Source organism: Dunckerocampus dactyliophorus, chromosome 11 (genome assembly GCF_027744805.1).
Source record: "Dunckerocampus dactyliophorus isolate RoL2022-P2 chromosome 11, RoL_Ddac_1.1, whole genome shotgun sequence".
NCBI classification, from domain to species: Eukaryota; Metazoa; Chordata; class Actinopteri; order Syngnathiformes; family Syngnathidae; genus Dunckerocampus; species Dunckerocampus dactyliophorus.
In genome coordinates this window covers 5,689,299-5,704,035 of record NC_072829.1, presented here as the reverse complement: position 1 = coordinate 5,704,035, position 14,737 = coordinate 5,689,299, and the positions used below count along the sequence as shown (strand labels likewise).

Sequence of the window (14,737 nt, the reverse complement as noted above, 5' to 3'; positions counted from 1 at the left end):
GTAGTAGCATCGACATAGCCGCCCTCATTGACTCGGGCGCTGATGACTGTTTCTTGGACACAGCGTTTGTTCTCAAGAATAATATCAGTATGATTAAGTTGCCTGCTAGTAAAGAGGTCTGGTCCTTGGATAGACGCTTCCTGGCGGCCATTACACACCAAACCGAACCGCTTACTCTCCATCTCTCAGGTAACCACTCCGAAACCATCCGCTTTTATGTCATGCCCTCCCAGTCCGCGCCACTAGTTTTGGGGCTAACCTGGCTTAAGCTTCACAATCCTCTCATAGATTGGAACAAGTTGCACGTCTCCAGTTGGAGCCCCTTTTGTCATGCTAACTGTCTCCGTTCAGCTAGGTCCGATGTTCCCTCTTCCAATCCCCCAGAGGAGGAGATAGATCTGACAGGTATTCCTAGCGAATACCACGACTTAAAGCAAGTGTTCAGCAAGGACCGTGCTCAAACACTTCCCCCTCATCGACCATACGACTGTGCCATAGAATTACTGCCTAACGCCACCTTTCCGAGCGCTAAATTGTATAACATTTCCACTCCAGAACAAAAGGCGCTCAAGGAATATATATCTTCTTCGCTAGCAGCCGGTCTTATTCGACCTTCTTCCTCGCCACTTGGGGCGGGTTTTTTCTTTGTCGCCAAAAAGGACAAATCCCTTCGACCCTGTATCGACTACCGGGGGCTCAATAGCATTACTGTCCGCAATAGCTACTCCTTGCCACTCATGGATTCTGCCTTTTCCGCCTTACATTCAGCACGCATTTTTTCCAAATTAGACCTCCGCAACGCCTACCATCTGGTACGCATTAAGGATGGAGATGAGTGGAAGACCGCGTTTAACACACCGCTGGGGCACTTCGAATATCTGGTTATGCCTTTTGGGCTCACGAACGCCCCGGCGGTGTTCCAAAACCTCATTAATGACGTCCTCAGCGACATGATAAATCAATTCTGTTTTGTATATCTAGATGACATACTTATCTTTTCCAGGAATCTGCAAGACCACATCACTCATGTCCGACTAGTTCTCCAGCGATTAATGGAGAATAGACTCTATGTGAAGGCAGAGAAGTGCGACTTTCACGCCACTTCGGTGCCATTTCTGGGGTACATTGTGGAGAAGGGTCAGCTACGTGCCGATCCCGCCAAGATCCAGGCGGTGGTCGAGTGGCCTACTCCTAAATCAAGGAAGCACTTGCAGAGGTTCCTCGGGTTCGCCAACTTCTACAGGCGATTCATACGTAATTTCAGCAGCAAGGCAGGACCTCTGACTAGGCTTACATCACCAAAAATTCCATTTGTATGGACCCCAGAGGCTAATTCTGCGTTTAACACACTCAAAACATTGTTTACATCCGCTCCGGTTCTGGTACATCCTGATCCTAACTTACAATTTTCTGTTGAGGTTGACGCTTCTGATACGGGAGTGGGAGCCGTCCTGTCCCAGCAGTCCCCGGTCGACCAGAAACTGCATCCTTGCGCCTTCTTCTCGCGTCGCCTCACACAGGCTGAAGGGAACTACGATGTGGGCAACAGGGAGCTGTTGGCCATCGTTCTCGCGCTGCGGGAGTGGCGGCACTGGCTGGAGGGTGCAGTTCATCCATTCATAGTTATCACCGACCACAAGAACTTGTCCTACATCAGAACCGCCCAGAGACTTAATGCCAGACAAGCCCGTTGGTCACTGTTCCTAACACGCTTCAATTTTTCCATCACCTACAGACCCGGATCACGCAATATTAAACCCGACGCCCTTTCCAGAGTCTTCAGTTCCACGGAGGAGGGAACAGCACCGGAGACCATCATACCTGTGGCCCGGGTGTTAGGCGCGGTTCGGTGGGAGGTGGAGAAGAAGGTGTCGGAGGCAACTGAAGGGGAGGAGCCTCCAGAGGGTTGTCCGGCTGGCAAATTGTTTGTCCCAGAGACACTAAGATCGGACGTATTGCAATGGGGTCATGCATCCAGAGTTACCTGTCACCCAGGAACCAGACGAACTCAGCTGGCTTTAGCGCAGAGGTTTTGGTGGCCCTCCATGGCGGCGGATGTAAAGGAGTTCGTCGCGGCCTGCTCTGTCTGCGCCAGAAATAAGTCGTCCAATCGACCTCCGGCGGGCTTGTTACAACCGTTGCCCATCCCGACCCGTCCCTGGTCACATATAGCGATGGACTTCGTCACCGGACTACCTCCTTCCAGAGGAAACACCACAATCCTGAACATTGTTGACCGGTTTTCCAAGATGGTACATTTTATAGCATTACCTGGACTACCTACTTCACTGGACACAGCTCGACTCTTGGTGAGACATGTTTTCCGCATCCACGGCATTCCACTCAATATTGTTTCCGACAGAGGACCCCAATTCACTTCCAAGGTGTGGAAGTCCTTCTGCAAGTTACTCGGGGCATCGGTGAGCCTATCATCCGGTCACCATCCACAGACCAACGGCCAGACAGAGCGGGCCAACCAGGACCTCGAGGCGGCCTTACGCTGCGTCTGCCACCGACACCCGTCATCCTGGTCCATCCACCTCCCCTGGGTGGAATACGCGCACAACACGCTTGTCAGCTCGGCCACAGGTATGTCACCCTTCAAAGTCGCTAATGGATACCAGCCTCCTCTTTTTCCGTCTCAGGAGGCGGAAGTGTCGGTGCCATCGGTCCAAGTCCACCTGCGCCGCGCCCGAAGAGTATGGCGGGAGACAGTAGCTGCCCTGAACCGCACGGCGGACCGTAATCGACGCCTGGCCGACCGCCACAGAATCCCGGCACCCGTCTACCAGGTCGGCCAGGAAGTCTGGTTGTCATCCAGGGACTTACCGTTAGCCGGAACCAGCCGGAAGCTGGCACCCAGATTTGTAGGACCTTACAAAATCGACTCAATCATCAGTCCCTCCTCCGTCAGACTCATACTACCACCAGCACTCAAGGTACACCCGGTATTCCACGTCTCCTGCCTCAAGCCTGTGTCCTCCAGTCACCTGTGCCCCCCGGTCGAGTCGCCTCCTCCGCCGCGCCTGATCGATGGCCATCCAGCTTACACAGTGAAGGCCATCTTGGACTCCCGAAGGAGGGGCAGGGGGTTCCAGTACCTGGTCGACTGGGAGGGTTACGGCCCTGAGGAGCGTTCTTGGGTCTCCCGCTCCCTTATCTTGGATCTGTCACTCATAAGCGACTTCCACCGTCTCCATCCTAACAAGCCAGGTAAGCCGCCAGGAGGCGTCTTATGAGGGGGGGACATACTGTCATGTTCTGCATTCTGCTCTGCTGCCCTCTGCTGTTTTTGTGTTGCAGCACATCCCTGAACATGACCCAGACCTAATCACACACACCTGCAGCTCATTACCTCCTCCCTTCTTAAGCTGCAGCCAAACAATCTACCAGTGCCAGATTGTACTCCTTGACTTCCTGACCTCCTGTTCCTTGCTCCCGCTCAGTCCGGCTCCACTACCCTTACCCTGCTTTCTGGCCCGCTATCTGTGCTTGTGCTTACCTGCTCTGTACCTTGTTAGTATTTTCCTGTTGGTTTGCCTTCAGCGTTTTCTGTTGTACTTCTAGTTTTTTCCCTGACAGCCTTCTGCTGTCAGTGTTTTATGTTTGTTACCCAAAGTGGATTTTCCTTTGTTGTACTTTACCTGTTTGGACACTTTTTGTTATTAAACTTTATTTTGTATTTTGAAGTCGCACTAGTCTTGCATTGGGATCCTAATTTTCCTGCTGTGGCATCCGCCACTCCTGACACTAAAGCACGCACTAAGCTTTTTTTTTCACCACAGTTCCTATGAGTCACACACTGAAATCAATCACATGACTCTCATGCTGGTTTAAAAGCCAAGGAATAAAAATATGCTTTAAGACAGTATGATTTAACAGTACAATATTATAATGAAAGAACTATTACATTCAGGAAAACAAGCTCACACAGTTGTTTGGTTTTCAATGATTTGTTCATGACTCACATTTGCTCACATTGACTCATGTGTGTTTGTGTTCCACAGTGTTTACATGCGTGGATGGATGCGGAACACACACACACACACACACAACAATTGAGAGGCGAGAGCATGTGGTGATACGAACGGACAGAAAATAACACAGAGCGACTGAGAGGACTGACTTTTTTTTTGTTAGCAACGGTTTTGTGATGCAAATGTGTGACTCTTTTGAACGCATATTGTTTTGAGAAGCTAGACTCTTTACTTAAACGACCCCAGCAACTAACCGCTACTACGTTTCTCCTCACCGAAATCCGACCAGAACTCACGGAACAAAGTGGGGGGTCAGTCACAGTTGATGCACTACACTGCTGATAGGGATGTCATACAACTTCATGTAAAAAAATCTGAACTATCCCCTTATGGTGAGCCATAGAATAAACACAGCATAATCTGTTATTCAGCGTTCAGTTGTGCTCATTTAAAAAACTTCTCAACAGCCAACTTGTGATGGGACAACTTTGAGGGGCGCTGGCCGAGATAAAATATTAGTTATTTTATTTTGATGAAATAATGGACGATTTTAAATTAACAAAGCAATAATCAAATTTATTCGTACTACTAAATGTAATTAAGGTGTTTTTATCGAGGGAAAGGCTTCTTGAGACGTCATCTGTACTTCTGTGAAGAAGGTGTCGGACGTTTCGCACCTCATCCGAAGAGCTTCGTCAGCGAACTAACAAGTGCTGGTAGCCTAGGCCTTAAATACAGTAAGAGTGGGCGGAATTGGTGTGCCAACACCCTCCTACTATTGGTTCCTTACACTAAGACTGGGTGGAGTTTTGGTCTAATCCTCTCCTGCCATTAGCACCTCCGATCAAAGGGAAGTGTAGTTCCCTGTAGTTGGGTATGAACGACTCTGATACTGGCTCGTTAGCATCTATTGTTCTGGCTTGGCCCTGGCTCCACCTCATTTGCAAGACTAAGAGCTGTGGGTTTTGTTCTCAGTAACCTGCTGAACACAGGGTCCAAATTAAACCTCAAACCACCATTTCGATTCAATGATGGGTTCCGTTGTTTGACAAAAATAGCTTCCTTTACTCCTCTTTCAAACCATCTGTTTTCTTTGGCCAAAATCTTTACCTCGCTGTCCTGAAAAGAGTGATTGGTTACTTTAAGGTGTAGATGTACTGCTGATTGAGGACCACTCGAATTGTCCCTGCGATGTTGATAAAGCCTTTTTTGGAGCATTTGCTTAGTTTCCCCAATGTAGTGCTCTTTGCATTCCTCTTTGCATTCCTTTACAGTGGATGGAATAGACCACATTGCTCTGTTTTTAGTTTGGAGCCTTGTCTTTAGGATGCACTAATTTCTGTCTCAGGGTATTTACTGGCTTAAAATAGGTTGGAATTTTGTGTTGCCACAAGATCCTCTGGAGTTTTTCAGAGACCCTAACTACATAAGGGACTACCACTCCTCTCCTTTTTGCTTCTGTGGGCTTTTGGGTTTCTTTCCCTACTCTCTTCTTTTGACATTTGTTAAAAGCCCACCGCGGGTACCCACAGGTTGAGAGCGCTCTCTGGACATGTTGTGTCTACATTTTCCTTCCCTCAGCACTAGTTGGTATTTGTTCTATGTTGGAGGGTTCTAATAACCCCTAGTTTATGTTGTATTGGATAGTTTGATTCAAAGAGCAGACAATGGCGTCATGTCGCAACTTGTAGGACAGCCAATAGCTACTTTTCATACTGAAAAGTTGGCAACCGTGCGTCTGGCAACCATGATTCAGTCCGGGTAAGAAGAGGAAAGGAGAGTTGGTTTGAGGCAAGGCACAGATCTCTCGTTTTTTTTTTTTTTTCCAGAGGCTCATACATTTACAAATATGCAGTTAGGGTAACAGTTACACATTTAACGACATGTTACCAGATTTCCTTTTTCAATTTAGCTAGCCGTTGCGGGGGTGAAGCAGTCACTCATGGAGGAGAGTACCCGTGATTCCCAATCTGTAAAAAACTCATGAATTTTGAAGGGTTTGTTCATGACTGGACCATCTCAATGCGTCACCGTTAGCATAGCCTAGCTACAAGTATATTAACGAGATGACACACTTCTCTATACAGCATACACATAATGTGGATAAATGGCCAACTTTCCCATCATCAGAATACTGATGCTGCTCATGTGTCTCATAACCAAGCAATACTCAATCAATTATCTGAAGCTTACCTGCCACCAACAGGGAGATATAGCACAATAGCATTTGTTACAGAACGACAATCTTTTCTATGATGAACTGCAGTGGTGCTCATTTGGCGGGAGACTCCATCTTGTGGCGAAATAGTGCTATTACACCGTCATTGCGATTACCTTAGTGTGCAGATTTCTTGAGAATGGTAACTATTTTACTAATGTAATAAACCTTAAACTTACATAAAAAAATAACCAAATAAATGGGGGTGGCTTTCCTTTTCCTACAATATGATATAAATACGCACTAATCACTGTGTGCACTGCGTTTGTTAGCAGTCATGACTTGTGGTTTGTGGCTATTACACAAGATGATTACACAACCTGTCACTCATGTCAAACGCTCTTTACACTGTAAATAATTCACTTTGCTTGTTTGTTTTTTTGTTTTTTCGCAGAAATCCCTTCTGGATAGTGCAGAACTCTTGGTGCACCGCTCAGGGAACCGAAGGTTACGTTTGTGGTGAGTCAGACGGTCGCCATCTTGTTTTTAATGTGCTTTAAACTCATAGGAGCCCGCTGGGACTGATATTTATACGCTTTTTCTTTTGCTGGTGTGCAGCCAGGGATTGCAGACTGTCTTTGTTTGACATAATTCTTCGTTCTGGTGTGTGTGTGTGTGTGTGCATCCGAGTGTTGCTCAATTTTTATGATCAAAATAAATCACTCGACTCTAAGGACATAAATGCTGTATTTTAATGAGGCCATTAATAACGCACCCAAACACTCCATAACTGTCATAACACTAACACATGCTATGTACAACAAATATGTATATTTAAATAGGAAAAAGGTTATTAATGAATGTACACAAAGATTACAGAGATCGCTGCATAAATACATACACTATATTAAAAAAATTAAATTAAAACACCTGTATATAGCAGCTACACTCACCGGCCACAACATTAGGTACACCTCCACGTCCAATTAGAATATTGTTGGGTTTTTTTTACTCCATAATAAACACATTGTTTGATTTCATTTTATCTAAAGTTGTGGCTGATAATTATCAACATTATGTACACTAATATTTTTTATATTTAATAGTTTTAGATGCTGAGCATCATTATTAGTGATAATAATTGTATTTACATCCTCTCAGGATAGCCACATTGTATTTAGGAGGTTTTGGAGGACGGTGAGTTCCCATCAGTGCGTGGTGGGACCATGGCGTGTTGACATGGACAACAATGCCGTTAGTGTGTAGAAAAAAAAGTCAGATTTGTTGGCTAAAGACAGGCTAGTCGGAGTCCTCGCTGCTGCAGTAGGAGCTATCGCAGCACTCGGCCGTGTAGAGGAAGGTGTGGACGTTGGGGTTCAGCTTGGGCACCCAGTGGCGAGGCACTAGGAAGGTGGCCAAGTTGAAGAGGTCCACGAAGACCTTGTAGCGATCACTGCAGGAGAAGGAGACACTTTCAGACACAGATAAGCTAACTAGTGAGGACTGCTTGATGAAGATTGATAAACAAGACCATTTCACACAAAGATTGGGCAAAACTGGAGCATGACATGCAAAAAGAAGGCCTTTTAGACAGAAAGATATTGCCACGAATGTGTATTCCTAATTAAGATGCGTGACAGTGTTTGGAACGCAGCATACACAGGAGTCCTCCTGCCTCTTTTCCGACTCTGATACTCTTTCCCAAGCTGTAAAATTGCCAGGTCACTGAGGAAGAGGAAACTCTCTATATCGCGGTTCAAATATTGCTCCCTCGCTGTATTGCGTAAAAAAAAAATAAAATAAAAAATGAATAAATGATAGCTGTTTTGACTATGGCTTATTATTAGTCAAAAAATATTGAAAGACAAGTTATATGCAGTATTCTGGTCACTAGGCCTCAGTAATGTTATAAGGGATGACGTTAGATAACATTATCTTTCACAGTGCATGGAGACCGGCTACTGAGCCAGCAGAGCCGAGCCGACATACCATGGCTGAGATCGAGTGGAAAAAAAGGTTCTCGTTCTGTCTGGAAGTGGTACGTTTTTGTCTTCTTTGTCCCTCTTCCCCACTCCGTTTGAAAAGGTTTCTTTAGTTTAGAATAAGTAAATTGGAGAGGCTAACTAGTTAGCTCGGTAGCTTGCTACGCAAACAGCGGCCGCCTGTCCCAGCTGTCCCTGCAGTGATCCCATAGCCTCCATAGCCTTGTGATGTAAACAAAGAATAATAAGAGTGTAGAAGTGACTTTTGGGGTGTTATTTCATGTGTACAGGGCTCTAACAATGTTAAAACCCGTATTTAGAAAGTCAAAAACATATTCCATATTCCGGAAATATCCAGTTTATCAATATTGAATCCTACTTCACAGAAATTCACTTATCGCGGTCTGGTCTAGAACGTATCAACCACGACAAACAAGGGATTACTGTATAACTAAGATATTTATGATAGAAATAAATACACACACAAGATAGCCAGGATTAGATTGATGGCTAAGACAAGCACAGTGGAACCTCGGTTTTTGTACGTCCTGGTTACCTCACCCTAGCGCAGCGCAGGTTAAGTTTTTGCCGGCGTTTATCTGTTTGTCTGTTTGTTTGTGTTCAAAATAACTTGAAAAGCTCTGAATGGATACGGATGAAATTTTCAGGACTTCTCGGAAATGGGATAGATAGAAGAACTGATTGCATTTTAGGGGTGATCCGGATCACCGTCTGCATCCAGGAATTTTTTTAAAGGATTATTTAACATTGCGAGGTAGGATCATTTTCGCCATTTGTGCAAATAACTGCACAAAAAAACAAAAAAATGGTCAGCGCACTTGGAAAAAAAAATACTGGATAAGTTTCCAACAGGTTCTACAAAATATCAACGACTGATCCCGATAATGGAATAATTCCAGATACTATGATCCAGAATATGAAAAAAATAGGGGACCTTTGGAATTTTCATCATAGGAAGACAACTAATGAAGCTATAAAGATGCAACAAACACCATTACAGTATATATAGCCAAGACACTGTGGAATCTGGAATGTTGTATCTTCAACAGCTACTGTATGCAGCTAGATCCAGAAGAAAACCACCATTACGAAAAATGCCACTACTACTGAACTAATATTGATCATAATGAATCCCATTGCTAATGGTATGTGTTCATGGTCAAGGAATCAAAATATGTCGATAAAATAAATGTAGTACTACACTTTATGATGTAAATCACAATATGGGGGAACTTCGGCGCGTGGCAGATGTCTGCGCTCTGAGAGCTTTTCTAGATTTTGTATAAGTCGGTTTTTGACGAATATTTTACCAAAAATATGTCTCAGTTTTCTTACACTGTCTCAGTTATCGTACGACCAATCCATGTGCCTAACAAACATGCCAAGTGCCCAAAGAAAGCATCCACTCGCTGGTGACTCTCTGTGAAGAATGGATAGTGGTTCTTTTAGAGTTTGGACACATTCCAGCCAGGGAATCTTTTAATCATCTTTATTATGTGTGTGTGTGTGTGTAGGTGTGTGTGTGTGTGTGTGTGGGTGGTTTATTTGTTCATAGAACACACACAGAACAATGAACAACTGTGTATGTGTATCTGTCTTCTTCCTCATGGCTTTCAAACACACTGCGTATTTTTGCATCTTAGACAAAAAGGCTTTCAGACAGTCTTTGCTTTTTTTTTTTTTGAGGACGGCTGCAAAATAACCCTCAACTGCCAGAACTTTGATAAAGAAGGTGAGAAACGCTATTGAATTCAAGAAAGAACTTGTAGCAAATGTGAAGGTCGCGTCAGTTAAAGGGATACAGTAGTTCGGATTTTTTTGACATGAAGTTGTACGACATCAGCATTGTAGTCCATTAACAGCGACTTACCCCCCACTTGGTCTCCTAAGTCCAGTTCTGGTCAGATTTCCGTGATGACGAACGTAGTTGCTGGGGACAAATGCAACGGAGTGCCGCAGCCATCTTGTTTACGTATGTGTTCCACAGCGGAAGAATATGTGAGTTTCTTCGTTACATACACATGAACGCACAGGGTGACAGTGCGCAGGGATACGGCGGGAGACAAATATAACGCAGAGCGTTTTGTGAGGTTTGAGTTTTTTGAGAAGTGATGCAAATGCTTTCATCTTTCGAACGCGTATTGTTTTGAGAAGCCAAACTCTTTACTTAATTGTCCCCAGCAACTCAGCGGAACTACGTTCTTCATCACGGAAATCTGACCAGAACTGGATTTTGGAGACCAAGTGGGGGGTAAGTCGCTGTTATTGGATCACAGTGCTGATGGGGATGTCATACAACTTCATGTAAAAAAAATCTGAACTATCCATTTAAAATAGGAGTGTGTCATGTAAAGGTTAATCAGTTAGTTAGTTCCTTAATGGGTCAAATTTCCCTACGTTTCGGTTTTCGTCAAACCTTTTGTAATGGATTAATGATGGACGGATAGATAAATCAACTTTTGATTGATTCATTCATTGATTAATGATGTGTCCCAACACTTTTGTCCATGTAGAGTATCTTTTAAAATGCATGAAGTGTAAACATACAGTACCTGACAGTGGATCTCAGGTAGTGGTAGCCAGACGACCCCCCAGTGCCAGCCTTGCTGCCAATCATACGGTGCACCATGCATACATGATTATCTGCAGGAGAAACACACACACACACACACACACACACACACATACAGAAGGAGGTGAGGCGTTACATTTAGGCTGTCAATAATTCACACTCAAGTGACATGGGGGTCAGTAAAAATGTATTGAGTGGGATTAGGCTGGAAGATTCCCAAGGCCCTCAACTAACTTTATAGACCACCAAACTTGTTTGTTAGTGCCCCTGCCTCCCACGGGCCAAACACTCCACTTATTCATCCCCTGATTGTTTTCCCAGACTATTGTTGAGTCACCTCGGGTGTTTGGGTCGTACAGCACTTACATCGCCATTTGGTCATGAGCGTGTCGATGTCCATGAGGGAAGTGAGCAGCTGGAATGGAACCTGGAACCTCGGCTCCTCCCTTTTGAAAACACGGTCAAATGTCAGCATCGGCATACAAAATGTGGTGAACGAGGCGTAAATAGTCATTAGTAATTGCAGATTGAAACAGTATGTCCTTTCATTTTGACACATTTATAGCATTTTTAGTCCATTATTACATCCGTACATTTTTCTGGGAATATCACGGGTCACAGGATTCCCGCGGGATTCTTACAAAAAAAAAAAAGAGAATGGCCACATTGGGGAAAAAAAAAATAAATTGAGGTTTCGAGAATAAAGTCGTACATTTCCGAGAAAAGAGGGTGTAAATTTACAACTTTTTTTCTTGTAATTGTACAACTTTATGCTCGTAAATGTACGACTTTATTCTCGAAATCTCAGGTTATTTTTCCTTTTTTCAATGTGGCCCCAATACTCCTTCGTAATACTTGGGAATTGCATGCGTGAATTGCATGAGGAAAATAAAATATTAATATGAAATTAATAAAATCAAATATTATTCAAATACACATGCATTGCATGAGGAAAATAACATATTAATATCAAATTAATAACATAACATACTATTAATGTACCTGTAGAAGTAGATCATGAGAGCACCTTGCAGAGCTTTGTAGGACAGCCGCCTCTCACCTTGTTAGGAAGATGAAGCCCAGTCAACCACATCTTCAAAGTAAATAGGTTGTTGTTTTAGAATGTAGAAGCTCTGACCTTTGCTCAGAAGGTGCTCGTGACGCTTGACGTCAAACAACGATGTGAAGAGCTCCTTCCGTTTGAGCAGCTCGGCCATCAGCTCCTCTTTGTCCTCACAGTCGGCCATTTTCTGCGGAAGAAGACACAACAAGTTGGAAAATGTACTTCCTGTCAGTCAGCAGAGTTTTATTTCTCTCGTCTTACCGCAATATCCTTTTCCTCCTTATGGAGCCCATCAAATATGTTGGCCTCCAGCCTTCCCCAGAAGTTGAAGCCATCCACTTCCAGGCCAGGAGTTCTCTCCAGCCACTCCTTTTATGAGGAACACGTCACGTTTTATCATGTTATACAACACATCCGGTCATGTTTAGACTTGTATTTACCTCCACCAGTTTTAAGAGCGTCGGCTCCCTTTCGGTGGTGAGCAGTGTCTCGCTGTCTTGACCCTTGAAGATATCCCGATAGTGCTGCCTGTTGTACGGCACCCTCAGGTTGTCAGGAACCCCGATTTTGTTCTCCAGGAGCCGGAACTGAAGGCTTTGGAAGCCGGAGGCCGGAGACAGATAATCCCTACAGAGCCCAAAACAAAGCAACATGAAGTCAGCACACTGCAGACAAGAACATCTCAGGTGATTGATCAAAGTTTACCTAAAGTCAAAAAAGTCCAAGGCTGTCATGGTCTCCAGCACGGCAAACTGGTCCACCAGCAGTCTGAAGATCATCACGATTCGGTGGGTGCGAGTGTTGACTTTAAGCATGTTGCGTTCATCTCGCACCTGCATGAAGAAGAGCGGCAAAAATACAGTTATTAAAAGTTAAATTCAAAAGTTGCTTCAAGAACCTTAACAAGAACCTTTTTGGTCTTAAAATATATTTGTATTTTTTGTCTCCAAAAATAGGCAGTTCATCCAGCAGAAAACGTGCCTCATTTACCACAGGTCGGTATTAATTTACAAATACGTAATAATACAGTACAGGAAAAATGTACAGCATACATGTACTACTGGTAGAAAGCCCCCAATTTTTCCCTATTTATGTCTTTATGCATCACTGATAATGTTTTTTCATCAAGGGTTGCGATTTCGCACTTTGTTCGGCGGCCCTTGAATGCACCATAGTTGTGTGCTGTGAGACGTAAAAGTTGGTTTGGCTTCAGAAGCACTAGTTTAGACAGTCAATCCGTCCTGAACACAAGTTAATATAGTATCATAAGTAAGTTCTAATGAATTACAACAGGCAAGCAGTGTGGATTATGTAGATGTGGCTCGGAGAAACACCTGATAGCCTCTAGGCTGAAGGTTACACCGTGACTCTGATTGTATCTGCTCACAGATCATCTTACAGTATCATTCACTGGTGGTGAATACCTACAGTAAACGCTTTATACTTTAAATGCATTTAATAAGTGTGTGAGGCTTATTTCGGACTTAAACCTGGGTTGTGTTGTAAGCGAACAATTACGATAGAAAACAGAAGAGAAGGGTTCTGAATTGAATGAGAAAACAATCCACAGATCAATGTATGTCCATTCTTAGTTGCAACCAACATTGACCTTTCCTTTTGCAAAAAAGGAAAAATGTCACTCACGTGTCCGCTAATGAAGATCTCACGGACGGAATCCAGTTCAAACAAGATCTGTTTGAACCACAGTTCGTAGGCTGAAATAAAACCCAAGGGTTAGTCATGCACTAAAGCGCAAACCTAACCTAACCCAACACGGATACCTCACCTTGATGGGTGACAATGAACAGGTGCTCATCGTGAATCTTATTACCCTTCACTTCACTCTGCAGTACCTGGGCCGTCATTATTTTATCCAGCTGAACCCAAATAAAACCCACATAAACAAAAAACTTAGCAAATCATCAAGTTCTGAAGGGACAGGCTAGTTCTTTCATACCTTGAGGTAGTCTCCATAGATGATACCGCCTTTACTGGCTCGGTTGACGCCTGCTTGAGAGGCATCTTCTTCTTTTTCGGGCTTTTTAAACAACCTGCAGTGTGGAAAAGACTTTTAATCAATTAAGCCAAGAAGAAATGTACTTTGAAGATATTGCCAAAACGTACAAATGACTCTTCTCAAAGTAAGGACATCCGCTCATGACTTGTCCAAATAAGGCTAGCTTTGATTCACTCTTCTTTGAAACTTGAAAACAGACTCAACTCGTCTTGTGCTCGTTTATAAATTTTGCCGCTGTCCAATCACTCACGAGGACATAAGTCATCATCCGGCACGCCTTTGTTGGTTCCGAGCTGTTTACCTTGAACCACCACCATTTCTGGACTTTGTTTGACACGTTAAAAGAGCAGTCATGAGACGCCGCCATCATAACAATAAAAAGAAATAAATATACAAGAGGAAAGTGCAAATGTCACAAAACATTTTCTGGCAGTGACTTGAATGAGTGCTGGAATATGTACTATTAGTACATGTACTATTAGTTGTTGTGTACACTTGATTGGCCATGTATTGCATAGTCGTCCAATCAGTCATCAGCACATCGTCACCATCCGGCCGGCCTATGTTTATTTGCTTTGAAGCACCACCATGTCTTCACCTTGACTTGCTTGTAGTTCAGTCGTCACTGTGAAAGTACAAGGCAACCATGCAACTTTTCATAACACAAATAACGCAATTTATGACACATTTTAAATCTACAATAAGATCATTTATACCCAAGGAGGGCAAGAGCCGTCAATGCAGTAACCTCCTCCCAACAGTGTTCCTTCCAGCCCTCATTGCCAAAGTCTTTGGGTTGGTAAACCTATCTGTAAATATTTGCAGTGTGGTTAATATTTTATTTACTGTAACAAACATCTGAGAGGTTTGTTGTCTGGGATTCTTTCTGGACAGACAAAGTAGAGTACAAGTAGGTTCAAAGCTGGAGGACAAACTGTTTGCTGTTT

General features: G+C 43.8%; 1 protein-coding gene and 1 long non-coding RNA gene across 3 annotated transcripts in view; one reads left to right on the top strand and one right to left on the bottom strand.

Annotated features, from left to right (window-relative positions):
- The first annotated feature begins 4,082 nt into the window (after nt 1-4,082).
- The window catches only part of LOC129189477 (uncharacterized), a 43,546-nt gene continuing 32,891 nt past the window's right edge, over nt 4,083-14,737 (top strand). Inside the window, exons 1-4 of one of the 2 annotated variants that reach the window (XR_008572807.1) lie at nt 4,083-4,288; nt 6,590-6,654; nt 8,080-8,173; nt 10,320-10,389. This is a non-coding gene — a long non-coding RNA (uncharacterized LOC129189477). The remainder of the gene's footprint in view (nt 4,289-6,589; nt 6,655-8,079; nt 8,174-10,319; nt 10,390-14,737) is intronic. The other variant, XR_008572806.1, reaches the window with a different exon arrangement.
- Nucleotides 6,870-14,064, bottom strand: tdo2a (tryptophan 2,3-dioxygenase a). The gene is made up of 12 exons (XM_054791156.1): nt 13,898-14,064; nt 13,731-13,824; nt 13,560-13,650; nt 13,418-13,488; nt 12,479-12,606; nt 12,214-12,400; nt 12,035-12,142; nt 11,849-11,960; nt 11,713-11,770; nt 11,077-11,156; nt 10,691-10,781; nt 6,870-7,588 (listed from the first exon to the last, which is right to left on the bottom strand). The coding sequence occupies exons 1-12, from the start codon at nt 13,930-13,932 to the stop codon at nt 7,435-7,437; spliced, it is 1,209 nt and encodes a 402-aa protein (XP_054647131.1). The 5' UTR covers nt 13,933-14,064; the 3' UTR covers nt 6,870-7,434.

Coding starts and splice junctions, on each gene's coding strand:
- tdo2a (XM_054791156.1), bottom strand. CDS start 13,932: ATGAGCGGATGTCCTTACTTTGAGAAGAGTCATTT. Junction 12,607..13,417: donor AGATCTTCATTAGCGGACAC/GTGAGTGACATT, acceptor TTCTTCATGCAG/GTGCGAGATGAACGCAACAT. Junction 11,771..11,848: donor CGAGCACCTTCTGAGCAAAG/GTCAGAGCTTCT, acceptor CTTCCTAACAAG/GTGAGAGGCGGCTGTCCTAC.